The sequence below is a fragment of the Oncorhynchus keta genome, chromosome 7 (assembly GCF_023373465.1).
Source record: "Oncorhynchus keta strain PuntledgeMale-10-30-2019 chromosome 7, Oket_V2, whole genome shotgun sequence".
Lineage (NCBI taxonomy): Eukaryota > Metazoa > Chordata > Actinopteri > Salmoniformes > Salmonidae > Oncorhynchus > Oncorhynchus keta.
Genome location: NC_068427.1, coordinates 26335923 through 26353218, shown reverse-complemented (window position 1 = coordinate 26353218; position 17296 = coordinate 26335923). Strand labels below are relative to the sequence as shown.

Sequence of the window (17296 nt, the reverse complement as noted above, 5' to 3'; positions counted from 1 at the left end):
TGAATCGTCAGCATACATGGACACACATGCTTCGTTTAATGCCAGTGGCAGGTCATTGGTAAAAATAGAAAAGAGCAGAGGGCCTAGAGAGCTGCCCTGCGGTTCACCACACACCACACTGTTTGACACTGCACTGAAATCTAACAGTACAGCTCCCACAATCTTCTTATTAACAATTTCTTTCAACCAATCATCAGTCATTTGTGTCAGTGCAGTACATGTTGAGTGCCCTTCTCTTTAAGCATGCAGAAAGTATGTAGTTAATGTGTTTACAGAGAAATATCATTGTATTTGGTCAAGCACAATTGCTTCCAGCAGTTTGCTAAGAGCTGGCAGCAAGCTTATAGGTCTGCTGTTAGAACCAGTAAAGGCCGTTTTATCACTCTTGGGTAACGGAATTACTTTGGCTTCCCTCCGGGCCTGAGGACAAAGACTTTCCTCTAGGTTCAGATTAAAGATATGACTATAGAGTCAAATACCATCCTCAGTAGCTTTCCATCTAAGTTGTAAATGCCAGGAGGTTGTCATTATTGATCGATAACAAAAACCAATCTACCTCTCCCACACTAACTTGACAAAATTCCAACTTTCTTTTTTATGCATGGATACGATGGCTCACTGTTCATTAGTTTGCATTTCCTGCCTAAGTTTGCCCCCTTTGCCAATGAAGTAATCATTCAAATAATTGGCAACATCAAATGGTTTTGTGATAAATAAGGCATCAGATTCAATGTAAGATGGAGTTGAATTTGTATTTCTGCCCATAATTTTATTTAAAGTACTCCTAAGTTCTTTCCATCATTCTTTATATCATTGGTCTTGGCTTCACAATACAGTTTCTTTTTATTTTTGTTAAGTGGGGTCACATAATTTCCAAAAGTTTAAGGGGTAGATCAGCTTTAATATTGCAGATAGATTGTAGCTTCCATCAATGGGGGATTGGCAGTAATGCAGACAATAACATTGATGGAAGCTACAATCTATCTGCAATATTAAATATTACATCTCTATATATATACATATACATACATACAGATACATAAATACATACATACAGATACATAAATACATACATATACACATGCACACATACATATAAATACATATACATACTGTATACATATCTTTAAAAATATATATATTTCCTTTACTACCCTCCAACCATACCACCCTCCCCCAATTGGAGCAAATAGTGAAAAACAACGCTTAGGCCTGTATTTCCAGCTTATACATACTATGTACATTTTATGGACACAGTCTATTTTATAATAGTTTTATTTTGTTTTATTTTTACTCTTGTCCTTCCTCTACCCTCAACCTCTCCCATATATTTATGATGACGATCCGTTTTGATTTCTATTTGACATATCTTTCAAACTGTGCTCTTTCAAAAAGGTTCTTAACATGGGGATAGGGCTGTCTACTGCCCCCGCTGGAGTAATTGCGTGCCCATAGTAAACATAATTTTTTTTTGTCAAAAGTTGCTAATATATGCAAATAAAAAATATTATTGAATAGAAAACACTCTAAAGCTTCTAAAACCATTTAAATTATGTCTGTATGTAAAGCAGAACTCTCGGGGCAGTCATTCTCCCAAACTCTCTCTTGTCATCATAAAAGTTGGCCCAACTTTGACGTCATCGCCCCACCCTTCCCAAGCAGTTACAGGTCTGGGAACAGTCTCTCTGTCTTCTGCGCGATCTCAGCTTTCAATGGGGCTTCTCATTGTGAGAATCGCGCGCTCCCGAGAGTTTTGGCAGGCCGAAACCTTTCGGTCACGCGAAAAAACAGGTCACTTTTATGCGCGCTCTGCTCAGGTCCTGTCTTTTTTCCAAGATCAAGCGTTTCTGTTCGTCCTCACGATTGCTGTACACCTTTATAACATGTTAAAGCTTGATTATGAAGTTAGTTTGACAAGTTTAATCGACATATAATATGTAAGTTCAACGTTTTGGTGCGCATCCACTTGACTTTTGGCTACATTTCAACTGAAATGTGTCGTGTTTGAGAACCGAAAGACACAGACTGCAAAACTAAACGCCTTCCAGGTCTTCTGATGGAAGAACAGCAAAGGTAAGGGAATATTTATGTGGTAAATTTGGGTTTATGTGGACTCCAAGATAGAGGAGCCATAATGCTACGTTTTGAGCGCCGACTCATAGTATAGCCTAGTGAACGAAACCTGTAACGTTAAAAATAAATGTAACACAGCGATTGCATTCAGAAGAAGTGTATCTAACTATATATATGTAGAACATGAATATTTAGTCAAAGTTTATGATGTGTATTCCTTGTTAGCTGACGTTATCTGCCGGAGCTATCGTCATTTCTCAGGACATTTGATTAGCATTTTTTGAACGATGCATCATCATGTAAACAGAGATTTATGGATATATATAGCATATTATTGAAAAAAACATAAATGTACTGTGTAACATGTTATATTACTGTCATCTGATGAAGATTTCAAAAGGTTAGTGCATTATTTTTCTTTTAATCCTGCGTTTGTTGATTGCATATTTTTTTCAACTTGGCTATGCAAATTAGCCGTGTCTTCGGTGGTGGTTTGACATAAATATGTGCTATGTTTTCACCGTAAAACATTTTAGAAATCTGACTTGCTGGGTAGATAAACAAGGTGTTTATCTTTCATTTGAGCCATTGGACTTGTTCATGTGTGGAGGTTAAATATTTTTAGGAATATTTTTGCGTTCCATGCGCCACCTTCCAGCTGAACGGGGGGTGTTCCAAAATTGGAACCCTAGTCCCCTTCTGGTTAACCTATATAGGTTTTACGGGCACAGTATGTTTTACATTAGTAATCTTGTTGTTATTAGTTGTTATTAATCCCAACCTTCAGCTCCATTTAACCCCTCCCATCTATCTCTTAACACCATCCACATTGATTTCTATTTGCCATATATTTTTCAACTGTTCTGTGATGTTTCACAAAAGTTCTGAACTTTTTATTCTTATTGTTTCTACAGATTGTAAATTGAAAATAAACATTTTTGCTGAAAGTATTATTATATTGTTGATCAATTGACTATGACTTTTTAGATCGCCCAGTAGTGCTATCTGCAGAGTTAGCTCCAAGTAAATATTGCAATTCTTCAGCCATTCCTGGACCTGTGACCAAAAACAAGCTACATATGGACAGTACCAAAACAAATGATCTAATGGTTCTGCCTCTTCGCAGCAAAATCTGTAGAGCTGAAAAGGTTGTATCCCCCATATAAATAACATTACATTGGTTGCAAAAATTCTGTATAATAATTCAAATTGAAAAATGTTAAGTTTTGAATCCAACGTCGTTTTGCGTTGAAGTTCATAAACCATGTGCCATGAAATCGGTACGTCAACCATATAGTTTTTCAATTCCACATCAATCCATGGAGCCTTAACAGTTCTATCAGTCAGTTTCTTAACAGGTGCATGCTTATCAATAATTGGAAGAAACAATTTCATAAATTCCTCAAGTGCAGCATCTGGATGCTCCTTATTAATCACATCAGACAAACAAATATTTTTTTTTACATCATCCACATAAGAGTCACAGCAAAATATTTTGTATGATCTCTTTTACACTATTTTGACCCAACTTTTGGAACTTTGGCTTTCCTGGATATAGACTATATTGTGATAATATATATAATATAATTGTGATCACTGCATTCAATGGTTACGGATACAGCTTTAGAACTTTGTTCTACAGTATTAGTACAAATGTGATTGTTACATGTGGATGGTCTTGTTCCTGTAGTGTTTGTAAACACCCTGGTAGGTTGATTAATAACCTGAACCAGATTACAGGCACTGGTTACAGGGAGACAGGTTACAGGGAGAACTTCCTCTTGACTGGACAGCTTGATGAAAATCAGTCAAAATTCAGGTATGCAAGAAAGTAGACCTCTCTGTTTACATCACATACACTATCAAGCATTTCACACATATGATTTAGATACTGACTGTTAGCACTTGGTGGCCTACAGCAAAACCCCAAAAGAAAATAATTTGATGTGAAACACACTGCTGCTTTCTCATTTAGCTATTTGCGCCTTAGGGATTGTGGTTGTTGTGGATGGCTGTTCACAAATGTACGTACAGTATATGTGTATTTTAACCCAATGATGGTTGAATTGAAGAAATATAAACTGCCTATCAATCATTGTTTTTATGACCAGGGGTGTATTAATTACGGAAACCGTTTACCGTTTAAGAACCAAATCGAAGCAAACAGAGCAAAACGAGAGTTTCTATTGGACAAATTCAGGTAGGTCCCTCCACATTTCGTTACATTTGCTTCCATTTAAGAAATGTTTTGCAACAGAATCAACGTAATGAATAGCCTACGACCCAGTGGACAGCCAGTGAAAAATGTGCTCTTGGAACAGCTGTAATAGTATGGATCACAGCCTATGGAATAACAGTTTGAATTCCTCCCTTCTAAACTCCCTTGTGGTATTGTGCTCCATAATGTCAAAAACAAGTTTAATTTAAGAAGGGGCTTTTAGCCTATTGCTCAATCTCATTAATGCTGATTCTCAATGCTGATTCAAAAAGACAATTCGCTTAACCTAACTGACATTCTCAAACTTGCACACTTTTGATGGGATTGAAAGAGTAGTTTACTATTTAAATCTTGATATTAGATGGTTCCTCACCCTGAAAGTAGTCTATGGGCCAGGAGAATGGAACATTTATTTAACTGGGCAAATCAGTTAAGAACAAATTCTTATTTACAATGACGGCCTACCCCGGCCAAACCCGGACGACGCTGGGCCAATTGTGCACCGCCCTATGGGACTCCCAATCCCAGGCGGATGTGATAAAGCCTGGATTCAAACCAGGGACTGTATTGACGCCTCTTGCACTGAGATGCAATGCCTTAGACCGCTGTGCCACTCGGGAGAAACTGTAATCCATGGTTCAATATTATTTAAAAAGCCACTACAAGCTTAAATAGTGAACTACTCCTTTAAACAGCTGCAAATTATCACCAACAAAAACATAAACAATAGGCCAATAGCAAATGCAACATATGGAATACATTTTTCACAGGCAAATAGCACTTTTCTGTTGTGCTCAAAGCATGCCAATCTGAGAGCAGTATTTATTTTTCAACTTGAAGCAATGAGCCCAATGAGTCCCCCATGACAAAAGAAATCATAAACAAAAGGCTAGACTAAATAGTCCTTCGTTTTTGGGTTATGCTCAGGTAAAACAATTTGTCTAATCAAGATTTCCATATTTCCAAGTCCTATTTTTGAAGATAAAAGGCTATTAAATCAATTGGAATGACTGAAAATCTGACAGACTCTGTTGTTGTTTTTTATGTAAAGATCTATCCTAGTAGTGGACAGCAATGGGTAAGTAGAAGCCTACATAACCAACCCATAAAGTTAAACGGAACATCCATTTATGGCCAACTATGTAAACTCTAACATTCATTTATCTTGCAATAGATTTTCAATTGGTAATATACATTTTTGTCTTATTCTAATGCCTCTTAAGCAGAATTAGCTTTTTGGTCTTAATTTAATGTTAGGCATTAGGGTTATCAGTGTGGTTAAGGTCAGGGTTAGGGTTAGCTTTAAAATCAGATTTGATGACTTTGTGGCTGTGCCAGCTACTAACCTGCGCCTATTAAGAGGAAAGTAATCTAAAAGTAACTGATAGTAATCAGATTACATTACTGAGTTTGTGTACATTACTGATAAAAAACGAATAACTGTAATCTGTTACTAGTAACTGTAAGTTAGAAAGTAACCTACCAAATCCTTAGACCCTTTTAAGTATGTCAGAATTTAAGGGATTCCATTGATCATTTGGTATGTCTAAATACAAAGATTCATTGGTGTTACTCCATTTAAATGAAGGGAAATTACATTGTGAGAAAAATGATTAATCATGTCGCTTTAGTAAATATATTTTTTAATGGTTAATGACCTTAAATTTGAGCCTCCTCAATTACCAAAAATGTATTATTGGTGTTATTGTCATTGACAGTTAAGAGAAGACCCAGATGTTGGGAGAAAGAGGTGATTTAGAACAGGTGTGAGGGTGGGGTTTGAACAAAATTAGGTGTTAGGGGTTTGGAGGGGGGATGTTGGGGGTGGACATGGAAGCGCTGGTTTACCTGTGATGAGGGCGTCCGGTCTGGACTGTTCCTTTCTCCAGGCGGGCACAAACACAGTGATGTCACGGTGACCACGCTCCAAGAACCAATCAACAGCCAGCTGGATGCCGTGACAGGAGAACACTTCCTTATTCCCATGACTGTGGAGGAACGCACACAAATTCATGATCATGACATGTGTTTTTGTTTATTTGTATAATACTGTAGATCAAGAGAGCAGTGTATGAGGTCTTGCAGATAGAAAATGAACCTGAGTAAAGTGTTTCTGAATGCAGCAGCAGTTTGTGTTGACTCACCTCATGGCTACGTTACTCCCATCCACCACCACAGGCCTGATGTTCTCCTTGTCATCCAACAGAAGCTGGGAGGAGCAGTCCAGTCTGGAGGAGTCCAGAGAGGGGGAGGATAAGGAGGAGGAGGACGACTGGGAGGCGGCAGACTCCCCTTCCTCCTCCGTCTCTGTCCTGGTGCCTAGTTTGACCAGTTCTCCCAGTATGTCGTTGATGAGGGCGTCAGGCCCTAGCTTCCTCAGGACCAGCAAAACCAGCTCCTCAGAGTAGCCCAGCTTCAGGGCAAATTCCATCTTGGAGCGATACTCTGTGAGGGGGTCGGTGGGGAGTTTGGGGTCCCTAGGGGGGGGGCTTTTTGGCAGGCCCAGTCCAGCAGGGTGACAGGGGTGCGGATGGGGGGTCTCAGCGCCAGAACCAGTGCCATGGTGGATCCCCCGCTCATCTTCGCTGTCCGACGCAGCACTTTCTTCAGAGGAGTTACTGCTACTACTACTACTGCTGATGATGCTACTACTGACACTGCTATGGGTGCCTCCCACCGGTGCTTCTTCCCCCTCCAAAACTCCTGAGTGAGTGCCGGCTGTGACACTCAAGCTGGCCTGGCGGTCGGTGCCTTCCACATGGAGGTAGTCCAAATCCAGCCCCAGATTGAGGTTGTGGCCTGTTCCATCCTCCAGATGGTCCTTCAGGCCCATGAAGCCGTCTTATACATCCAGCTTCTGACCCTGGACCTCTGACCTCAGATGACCCTGGACAACCCCACTGTCACTGCTGCTGATGGGCTGCTCTCTGACCAATCCTGGGACGGAAGCCTGGTGGAGAGGGCTGGGCAAAAAAAGTTACCCCATTGGTCAGACTGGTTTCCACCTAGAAATCTGGACAATTTTCTGTGCTTTTCTATCTGAACATTTCATAATGTTATAATTAGCCCCCAAGTGATTTAAGTCACATTTTATAACTTGTTGAGCTACTTTATAACAGCCAGCCCTCCCCTCCAACACCCATGCTGCAGGGGGTAACCTTAAAAGTGGAGAAAAAATGCTCTTAGTGAGTAACCTGAGCTGTAATAGAGCTTCTCAAGTATTAGGCTGAATGACACACCACACGCATTTCCATTTAAAACCACAATCTCCATTGTTCACTTCCACTGATTTGCATTTTTGCAGTGCTAAGCTCAGCAGTCAGAAAAGCTCTCAATCAACGTTGGTGATAACAACACACCGTGCCAAGACACAAACATAGCTGACTTGGCCCTCAATAATATACTCTACATTGCACCTACACCCATACAGGAAAACGCCGTATGAATGCTTTTTTGGGGGGGAACTCTTACCATCCACCACCTGATATTTAAACTAGGAACAGGTGTCGCTTGCAGTCCCAGCAGGGGTTTGTGATTGACTGAAACAGAGAAAGAACTGTTCTAATGGACCTGCCTCCTAGTTTTTCAGTGACCCCTTTAAAAAGGACATGTGTCTCAGCATCATCAGAGCACAGTGACACACTAATCTGGGGGCCCAGGGCTCCTGCTTTACAGGCATGGGCTTCACTGTATTAAAATACCTATTTCTACTGTATATCTAAGCATGTTATGTAGGCTAGGATGTGTGTGTTGTGTTCACTGTGTTGCAGACTAAGTGGAATGTGGACAGTAATAGACAAGGGTGGAATGTGGACGGTAAGAGACAAGGGTGGAATGTGGACGGTAAGAGACAAGGGTGGAATGTGGACGGTAAGAGACAAGGGTGGAATGTGGACGGTAAGAGACAAGGGTGGAATGTGGACGATAAGAGACAAGGGTGGAATGTGGACGGTAAGAGACAAGGGTGGAATGTGGACGGTAAGAGACAAGGGTGGAATGTGGACGGTAAGAGACAAGGGTGGAATGTGGACGGTAAGAGACAAGGGTGGAATGTGGACGATAAGAGACAAGGGTGGAATGTGCTTTAGACTATTTCCTCAATACACAGTGTTTAAAATGGTTCTATAATAAGACATGCAAGGAATAATCCCATGATAAGGGCATATAAGGAGGCCAGCACTGATTCAGTTGTGTTGATTTATTTCATCAATGCGCACAGACAGTTGTCCTATAGCCCTGTATTTTAAGGTACACAAAACTACTGCACATCAAAGCTTGAGGCAATTTCTGGATTGGTATATCAGTGTGTGTAAGTGTGCGTGTGTCTGCATGCATGTATAAGTAGGGTAAAGGTAGGGTCTCAGTACCAGTCTCAGTACCCCCATTGACCTGCCTCTCAGAACCAAGCTGCTGCCTCACTGTGGCTCCTTATGAATGCCACAAGAGAGATTGAATAATTTAACCCTCCAACAACAAAAAGGGGCACAAAGAAAGCGACAGTGTGTGCATATGTGTGTGTGAGGGGGGTCAGGGGCTGGGGGTGGTGGGCGATATGGGGGGGCTAAAGTATGTCTGGCTTGCCATCCCCAAATAAAGCAGCTGCCATCCCAATCTGGACTCCTCCGATGGAGCATTGTTCCGCAGGCCGTGTGGCGTACACAGACGGAGGCTGGTGTTATTCAAACACACACACACACACACACACACACACACACACACACACACACACACACACACACACACACACACACACACACACACACACACACACACACACACACACACACACACACACACACACACACACTCAACGACCCTGTTAGAATCAGAACAGACGTATTGGTGTGAGTCCGAGTTACTGCTCACCAGTCTGATTTCGCAAGTGTTTAAACATGATACAACACACACTCATACACATATACCAACACAAGCACACACATTCCTATTCTCTTTTGTAGCATAAACACACAACCTACAATTTTTTACACAAACAATCTTCCAAACAAACACAGACACAATTAAAATCTTCCACAACCAGTGGATAATGAGGTCAGATCTACACATTCTCCCTATAACTTCCTGGGACAGACTTCTTTCTGTAAGTTGCATAAATATGAGAGAAATTGTATCAGTAAGAAGATGCAAAATCGTCTTTGAGATAAGCAGTGCAGTGCAGTGCACAGTCTAGTGATGTTACTAGAGTTAGATGTGAAAGACCACGGCTGAATAGACACTGAACTGAAATTAGAATGTTGCGAGGTTCAAGGCTTTTGCGACCAGATCAATGAACACCCTTTGGTCCTTTGACTCGTGTATATAGAGGACTGTGTCCATTTCTTCTTTATTTTACTGTACTTTATATGATGATTTAAGGTTGACCTTATTTGATCAAATGCAACAATAGAAACCAGAACTATTCTGGATTAGATATAAAGAGAAACTTGAATGATTATTTAGAAAATAAGATCCTTGTTGCAAACTGTATTTTCAAAGCATGGAAGAAGATACGACAAGATAAAGTATATAATAAAATGGCAGGTTTTGGTTTTCCAATTGTTTTTTGTATGAATGTATATATACAGTGCCTTCAAAAAGTATTCAGACCCCTTCACGTTTTCACATTCTGTTATGTTACAACCTTATTCTAATAAGGATTACATTTTTTTTAAACTACTCACAATACCCCATAATGGCAAACCAAAAACATGTTTTTAGAAATGTTAGCAAATTTATTCAAAATCTAAACAGAAATACCTTATTTACATAAGTATTCAAACCCTTTGCTATGAGACTCAAAACTGAGCTCAGGCGCATCCTGTTTCCATTGACCATCCTTGAGATGTTTCTACAACTTGATTGGAGTCCACCTGTGGTAAATTAAACTGATTGGACTTGATTTGGAAAGGCACATACCTGTCTATATAAGGTCCCACAGTTGACAATGCATGTCAGAGAAAAAACCAACCATGAGGTCGAAGGACTTGTCCGTAGAGCTCAGAGACAGGAATGTGTTGAGGCACAGATCTGGGAAAGGGTACCAAATTATTTCTGCAGGCTTGAAGATCTCCAAGAACATAGTGGCCTCCATCAGTCTTAAATGTAAGAAGTTTGGAACCACCAAGACGAGCTGGCCACCCGGCCAAACTGATCAATCGGGGCAGAAGGGTCTTGGTCAGGGAGGTGACCAAGGACCCAATGGTCACTCTGACAGAGCTCTAGAGTTCCCCTGTGGAGATGGGAGAACTTTCCAGAAGCACAACCATCTCTGCAGCACTCCACCAATCAGGCCTTTATGTTAGTGGCCAGAAGGAACCCACTCCTCAGTAAAAGGCACATGACAGCCCGCTTGGAGTTTGCCAAAAGGCCCCTAAAGACTCTCTGAGAAACAAGATACTCTGGTCTGATGAAACCAAGAGCGAACTCTTTGGCCTGAATGTCAAGCGTTACGTTTGGAGGAAACCTAGCACAATTCCTACGGTGAAGCATGGTGTTGGCAGCATCATGTTGTGGGTATGTTTTTCAGGGGAAGGGACTGGGAGACTAGTCAGGATCGAGGCAAAGATGAATGGAGCAAAGTACAGAGATCCTTGATGAAAACCTATTCCAGAGCGCTCAGGACCTCAGACTGGGGCAAAGGTTCACCTTCCAACAGGACAACAACCCTAAGCACACAGCCAAGACAACACAGGATCGGCTTCAGAGCAAGTCTCTGAATGTCCTTGAGTGGCCCAACCAGAGCCCAGACTTGAACCCGATCAAACATCTCTGGAGAGACCTGAAAATAGCTGTGTAGCAATGCTCCCCATCCAACCTGACAGAGCTGGAAAGGATCTGAAGAGAAGAATGGGAGAAACTTCCCAAATACAGGTGTGCAAAGCTTGTAGGGTCATACCAAAGAAGACTCAAGGCTGTAATCGCCGCCAAAGGTGTTTCAACAAAGTACTGAGTAAAGGGTCTGAATACTTATGTAAATGAGATATTTCAGTTTTTTCTATTTCTAAAAACTTTAGAACTTTAGAGATTTCTAAAATCATTTTTTTGCTTTGTCATCATGGGGTATTGTGTGTAGTTTGATGAGAGAAAAAACAATTGAATCTATTTTAGAATAAGGCTTTAACGTAATAAAATGTGTAAAAGTCAAGGATTTGAATATTTTACAAATGCACTGTCTATTTAAGCAATTTAACCCGAGGATGTGTGGTATATAGTGACGCATCGTGGAGTGCCTGGACACAGCCCTTAGCCATGGTATATTGGCCATATATCACAAACCCCCAAGGTGCTTTATTGGCATTATAAACTGGTCACTAACATAATTACAGAAGTAAAAATAAATGTTTTGTCATACCCGTGGTATATGGTCTGATATACCATGGCTGTCAGCATTCAGGGCTCGAACCACCCTGTTTATAAATGCACATAAACACTGAGTGTACAAACATTCCATAACATAGACTGACCAGGTGAATCCAGGTGAAAGCTATGATAGTTTATTGATGTCACTTGAATCCACTTCCATCAGTGTAGATGAAGGGCAGAAGACAGGTTAAAGAAGGATTTTTAAGCCTTGAGACAATTGAGACATGGATTGTGTATGTGTGCCATTCAGAGGGTGAATGGGCAAGACACAAAATGTAAGTGCTTTTGAACGATGTATGGTAGTAGGTGCCAGACACACCAGTTTTATGTAGAGAACTGCAATGCTGCTGGGTTTTTCACTCACAACCAGTTTCCCGTGTGTATCAAGAATGGTCCACCACCCAAGGACATACAGTCAACTTGACACAACTGTGGGAAGTATTGGAGTCAACAATTGAGGGTGTTCTGAGGGCAACAGGAGGTGCAAATCAATATTTATGAATGTGTTCCTAATGTTTGGTATACACAATATGTATACACTGTATATATCAGGGATGGGAACCTGGCCAGGAATAGACATGGGTGAAGTCTATTTTGAAGTCGTTTTGAAGGCCTCCCCCCGACTGAGTTCCTCATTCGGGGTCTCAATTTACTGTTGCAAGTTAAAATAGTAGAATACGGCCTCCCGGGTGGCGCAGTGGTTAAGGGCGCTGTACTACCAGAGACCCTGGGTTCGCGCCCAGGCTCTGTCGTAACCGGCCGCGACCAGGAGATCTGTGGGGCGATGCACAATTGGCCCAGCGTCGTCTGGTTTATGGAGGGTTTGGCCAGTAGGGATGTCCTTGTCTCATCGTGCACCAGTGACTCCTGTGCACACTAACCAAGGTTGCCAGGTGCACAGTGTTTCCTCTGACACATTGGTGCGGCAGGCTTCTGGTTTGGACACGCGCTGTGTTAAGAAGCAGTGGTTGGGTTGTGTATCGGAGGACGTATGACTTTCAACCTTCGTCTCTCCCGAGCCCATACGGGAGTTGTAGTGATGAGACAAGATAGTAGCTACTAAAAACAATTCAATACCATGAAATTGGGGAGTAAAAAATAAAAAATAATTGTAGAATACACAAGGTGAAATTTTGAAATTTGGTTGTGCATCAGCAGTTTTTCTCTTGTTATGTCAGTCACTGATAGTCACTCAATTAGCCCATATCAGATAACTTTAATTAGATTGGTAAGTTAGTCTAGAAGGCCTACTATTTAAGTGTAGTAGTGGCCGGGGTGTCCCCATTGATTTTGTTAGTCAGACTCACTCCGATATCATTAAAACCTACAAACATTTCTCAGGAAATTAGCTGTAAAACAGGAAATTAGCCGTGTGTACGTAGACCGGCAAGCAACTGATTTTTTTGTGGCTCCTCCCCCATATGATTATTTTATTTTGTTACCACAAATACAGTGTCTTATAATCCCATGTGTGCTTGGTATGTAAGATGTAAGACACTATAAAAATAAAATCAATAAAATCTCAAATCTAAAGAAGAAATGTGATCTTTAATACATCAGCTAATACAACTAGTTTCTATTCAATATTTCCCCCAAATGCCCTTACTTCCCCTCCTGAAAAACAATGACTTACAAAATCTACACAACTGTTAGCCAAACTGCAAACAATAACCACAGGCACTCGCAGTCCTAGAACCTCCAAACCTGCTCTCCCCTCTTGTACTCCCAGCAAATACGTGAAGGTAGAGTTAATTCTAGACTTCCAGCTGGAGCTGGAGCTGGTGAGATAGATAAAAAGGAAGATAAAGAATGTGATGGAAATATGGGAATACAGGACAAGCTAGATCTAGACATGAAAATGACCACTGAGATAAAGACAGAGGTGGGAGTTAAGGTCCTACTACATTGAGCAGATGCTGCAGCCTCCAGCTCCTCCTCAGTGTCCCAGCCTGCTGAGGGAGAGAGCCAGGGTTAGCCCCCTAGGGCCCTGCTATCTCCCCTGGGGCTAGGGCAGACCTGACCTGGGCTAGTCCCCTTGGCCACGTCAGACTCAGGATACTGAGCCATGCCACTCTGAAGTCTGCACCAAGCCAGGGACAAAGGGAGGAGTTAGAAGGAGTGAAAGAGAGATGGGGAGAGGGGGAGTGTATAGGCAGCAGGGGCAACAGATGCCTTCTGAAACCACAGGGGACCACGGCAACTGGTGTCCTGTCCTGCTTATCCTTCTACAGAGCGCGAACAGTAGAGGATGATACATATCACCACCATCATGTGACCCGGGAGTAGACCTCACTAAGCGCAGACATGCACATGTCCATAATGCTCAGTCACTCACTCACTTTATATTCTGACTTGCTCCCCATTCTCTCTCTGTGTGTGTTTCATATGCACAATACACTGATAACTTCACTGAACATATTTCCTTTCCTTGTCTAATTTTCCCCCAAGATGATAACATTTGACAATGAGTTCCCAAAATATCCACTGCATCATAGACTACTGTATGTGAAAGTAAAATTCTATAACTTCTATAACTATAAAACATAGAGTCACAATCCTCAACGAGAGTTTGACAGAGTTTTTACTTAGAAAACTCATCCACCAATTGACTTTCATTGCCTGTCACACTTAGCTACAGTAAGTTCCCTAATTTAAAACAATTACTTGTGCAGTTTTATTGTCATTGGCAGCAATCCCTGACCTGTTTTCCCTTGTCATTAAACATGAAGACTGATGACTCTGAAAGCGTCTGACGAGATGGATTCAATAATTCTATGTCAATCCTAAACTGTGACTTTAGCCAAAAACGACAGGCTTCTAAACCGACACACTCCATCTTGTGTGGTCTCCGCTGACACTGTTTTATGGCTATGTGTGTATTCCCTGGTGTTTGCTATGCTCCAAAGAGAAATATAGAGCTACATTTAGTACAATCAGCAGGTCCTTACTGTTTTACTGATAGCATACTTGCATTGAAAAGTATATCAATTATAGGCTACTTATCCATGAGTTATCAAATGAACAAATCATCAAACTGGGATAATTTAGGATTTTATTTACCACCAATAATTCAGAAGACAAAAACATTTAATCAAACATACATAATAAATTCTGAAAATGTATGAAAAGGTTTGAGGGGGAAAATGAACAATTGTGCATCAAACTGCAGTGGATTACAGCAAGACCAGACAAAAAAACACAATGAGATTTAAGATGTAATTTTTACACCTGCTATAACTATAATATGAACCTATGCAACTGCCTATATACAAATGTATTAAAATCATAAAATTCTTACCACAGGCTCCAAGGAAAAAGTCAAGCAGCAATACAAAGACAGAAGGAACTCCTAAAGATTCGCTCCTTACAGAAAACCTTCCAGCATGCCAGGGGGGCTGTCTCAGCTTTGTCAAGTTTTCTCCAAGTTTGGACTTGTTGACACTGGTACATAAAAATCCAGGTTCTCTGTATCCAGCAGAGAATAAATAAAGTGACAAAAAATCCAAAGGGAGGTGAAGTGAAACAAGCTTCCTTGTAGCACAGTGGTCCCAACTCAACTCAACTCAACGCATGTTAGATTTGATAGTGCTGCAGTCTGGTCCCAAGGCAGGAGGGTTGAACAATGTGAGTGTGAACAGATGGAGCTGCAGTGTCTACCATTCCCACATTACACACAGTCTGCCTAGTGACCAATAAGAGCACAGCAGTGACCACAAGCCCACTCCTCCGGCAAGTGTTTATTTACACACACACACACACACACACACACACACACACACACACACACACACACACACACACACACACACACACACACACACACACACACACACACACACACACACACACACACACACACACACACACACACACACACACACACACACACCAAAGGCCACTAAGATAAGCAAGTGGCTGCCACCCCTCCTCCCTCTAGCTCGAGCCATGAATGGACGAGGGGTGTGCGCTGACAATGGGAGTCACACAAAAGCGTCCCGGGCCGGCGGGCAGCTGCAGAGGCACCAGGCTGCAGCCATTACAGAGCGGCGGCCTTGCCCTGAGGAACACCTGGCTCACTGGGGACCACTGTCTCCCTGGCCCCTTTGTCCCCTGGAGAGTGGAGGGGGAGGGGGCCAGGCAGACAATGAGCTGAATTATGTTAAAAGTAGTGTGTGTTCCTAAAGGATGTTAGAAGAGACGGGAAGGAGGAAGAGGGGAGAGAAGGGAAAAGAGAGGGGGAAGGTTAGGAGGGGGTTGGGAGTGAGACACTGAAAAGCTTTCAGTGTAATTAGTGGTCCAGAGAGAGAGAGAGAGAGAGAGAGAGAGAGAGAGAGAGAGAGAGAGAGAGAGAGAGAGAGAGAGAGAGAGAGAGAGAGGGGAGAGAGAGAGAGAGAGGGGGAGAGAGGAATGGGAGAGAGAGAGAGAGAGAGAGAGAGAGAGAGAGAGAGAGAGAGAGAGAGAGAGAGAGAGAGAGAGGAGGAATGGAGAGAGAGAGGGGAGGAGGAATGGAGAGAGAGAGAGAGAGAGAGAGAGAGAGAGAGAGAGAGAGAGAGAGAGAGAGAGAGAGAGAGAGAGAGAGAGAGAGAGAGAGGGAGAGAGAGAGAGAGAGAGAGAGAGGGGAGGGAGGATGGAGAGAGAGAGAGAGAGAGAGAGAGAGAGAGAGAGAGAGAGAGAGAGAGAGAGAGGGGGTTGAGAGAGAGAGAGAGGGGGAGGGAGGAATGAGAGAGGAGAGAGGGTGAGAGAGAGAGAGGGGGAGGGAGGAATGGAGAGAGAGTGAGAGAGAGAGAGGGGGAGGGAGGAATGGAGAGAGAGAGAGAGAGAGAGAGAAGAGAGAGAGAGAGAGAGAGAGAGAGAGAGAGAGAGAGGGGTTGAGGGCCGGAGCAAAACCCCTCATTGTTTGGACACACTTCGACAAAATGGTGCGCTCTTTTCAAAGGAATCGGACCGGAGACAGACAGGGATTACTTTCGGACTTTGAGGTTGTCAATGACAAAGAGTCAGTGTGAGGCAACAGTTAAACAACTGGGGTTGGCATCTCTCTTTCCCTGAGTGCCAGGGTGACATTATATACTGACTCCTCCATTATCACCGGTCATCACCACTGTTGGCTGCCATCCAGAAACATTAGTAGCGGTAATATTTCCAATGCAAGTAACAGATGTCTTTTACTACATATATTTGCATTAGTGCTGAGCGATTAACCAAAATGTTTTATTTGAATTCCATTTTGTTCTTTTTTTTTCTGTGAGCTCAATGCGCACATTGCGCAGCAGTTTCTCTAGAGAGCCCATGCCGGAACTGTGAGATGTAGCAGGGAGTTGTAGTTTCGAACAGGCCAACACATTTTTATTTACAATGACAGCCAACCCCGGGCCAAAACCTAACCCGGACGACGCTGGGCCAATTGTACGTACGCCTCGTAAGAGAGAAGAATGCACGGTCAAGAGGGGATACAGAGAGAGCAATTTCTTTGTGAGGTATCTCTACCTGAAAATACTTGATCTAAGTCAGGGATGGGCGACTCCAGTCCTCGGGGCCGGTCTGGTGTCACACTTTTTCTCCATCCCTAGCAAGCACAGCTGATTCAACTAATTGCGTTCTAAAATGAAGATCATGATTAGTTGATTATTGGAGTCAGGTGTATTA

The 17296-nt window shown here is 42.3% G+C and overlaps 1 protein-coding gene across 1 annotated transcript in view; it reads right to left on the bottom strand.

The window, feature by feature from the left end:
• LOC118386230 (probable ribonuclease ZC3H12C) overlaps window positions 1-15257 on the bottom strand; it is a 28265-nt gene extending 13008 nt beyond the window's left edge. Inside the window, exons 1-3 of the mRNA XM_035773783.2 lie at window positions 14949-15257; window positions 6436-7254; window positions 6140-6279 (exon numbers count right to left, since the gene is read on the bottom strand). Coding sequence (XP_035629676.1) covers window positions 6140-6279; window positions 6436-7124 — 829 coding nt within the window. The 5' untranslated portion in view covers window positions 7125-7254; window positions 14949-15257. The remainder of the gene's footprint in view (window positions 1-6139; window positions 6280-6435; window positions 7255-14948) is intronic.
• Window positions 15258-17296: the final 2039 nt, after the last annotated feature.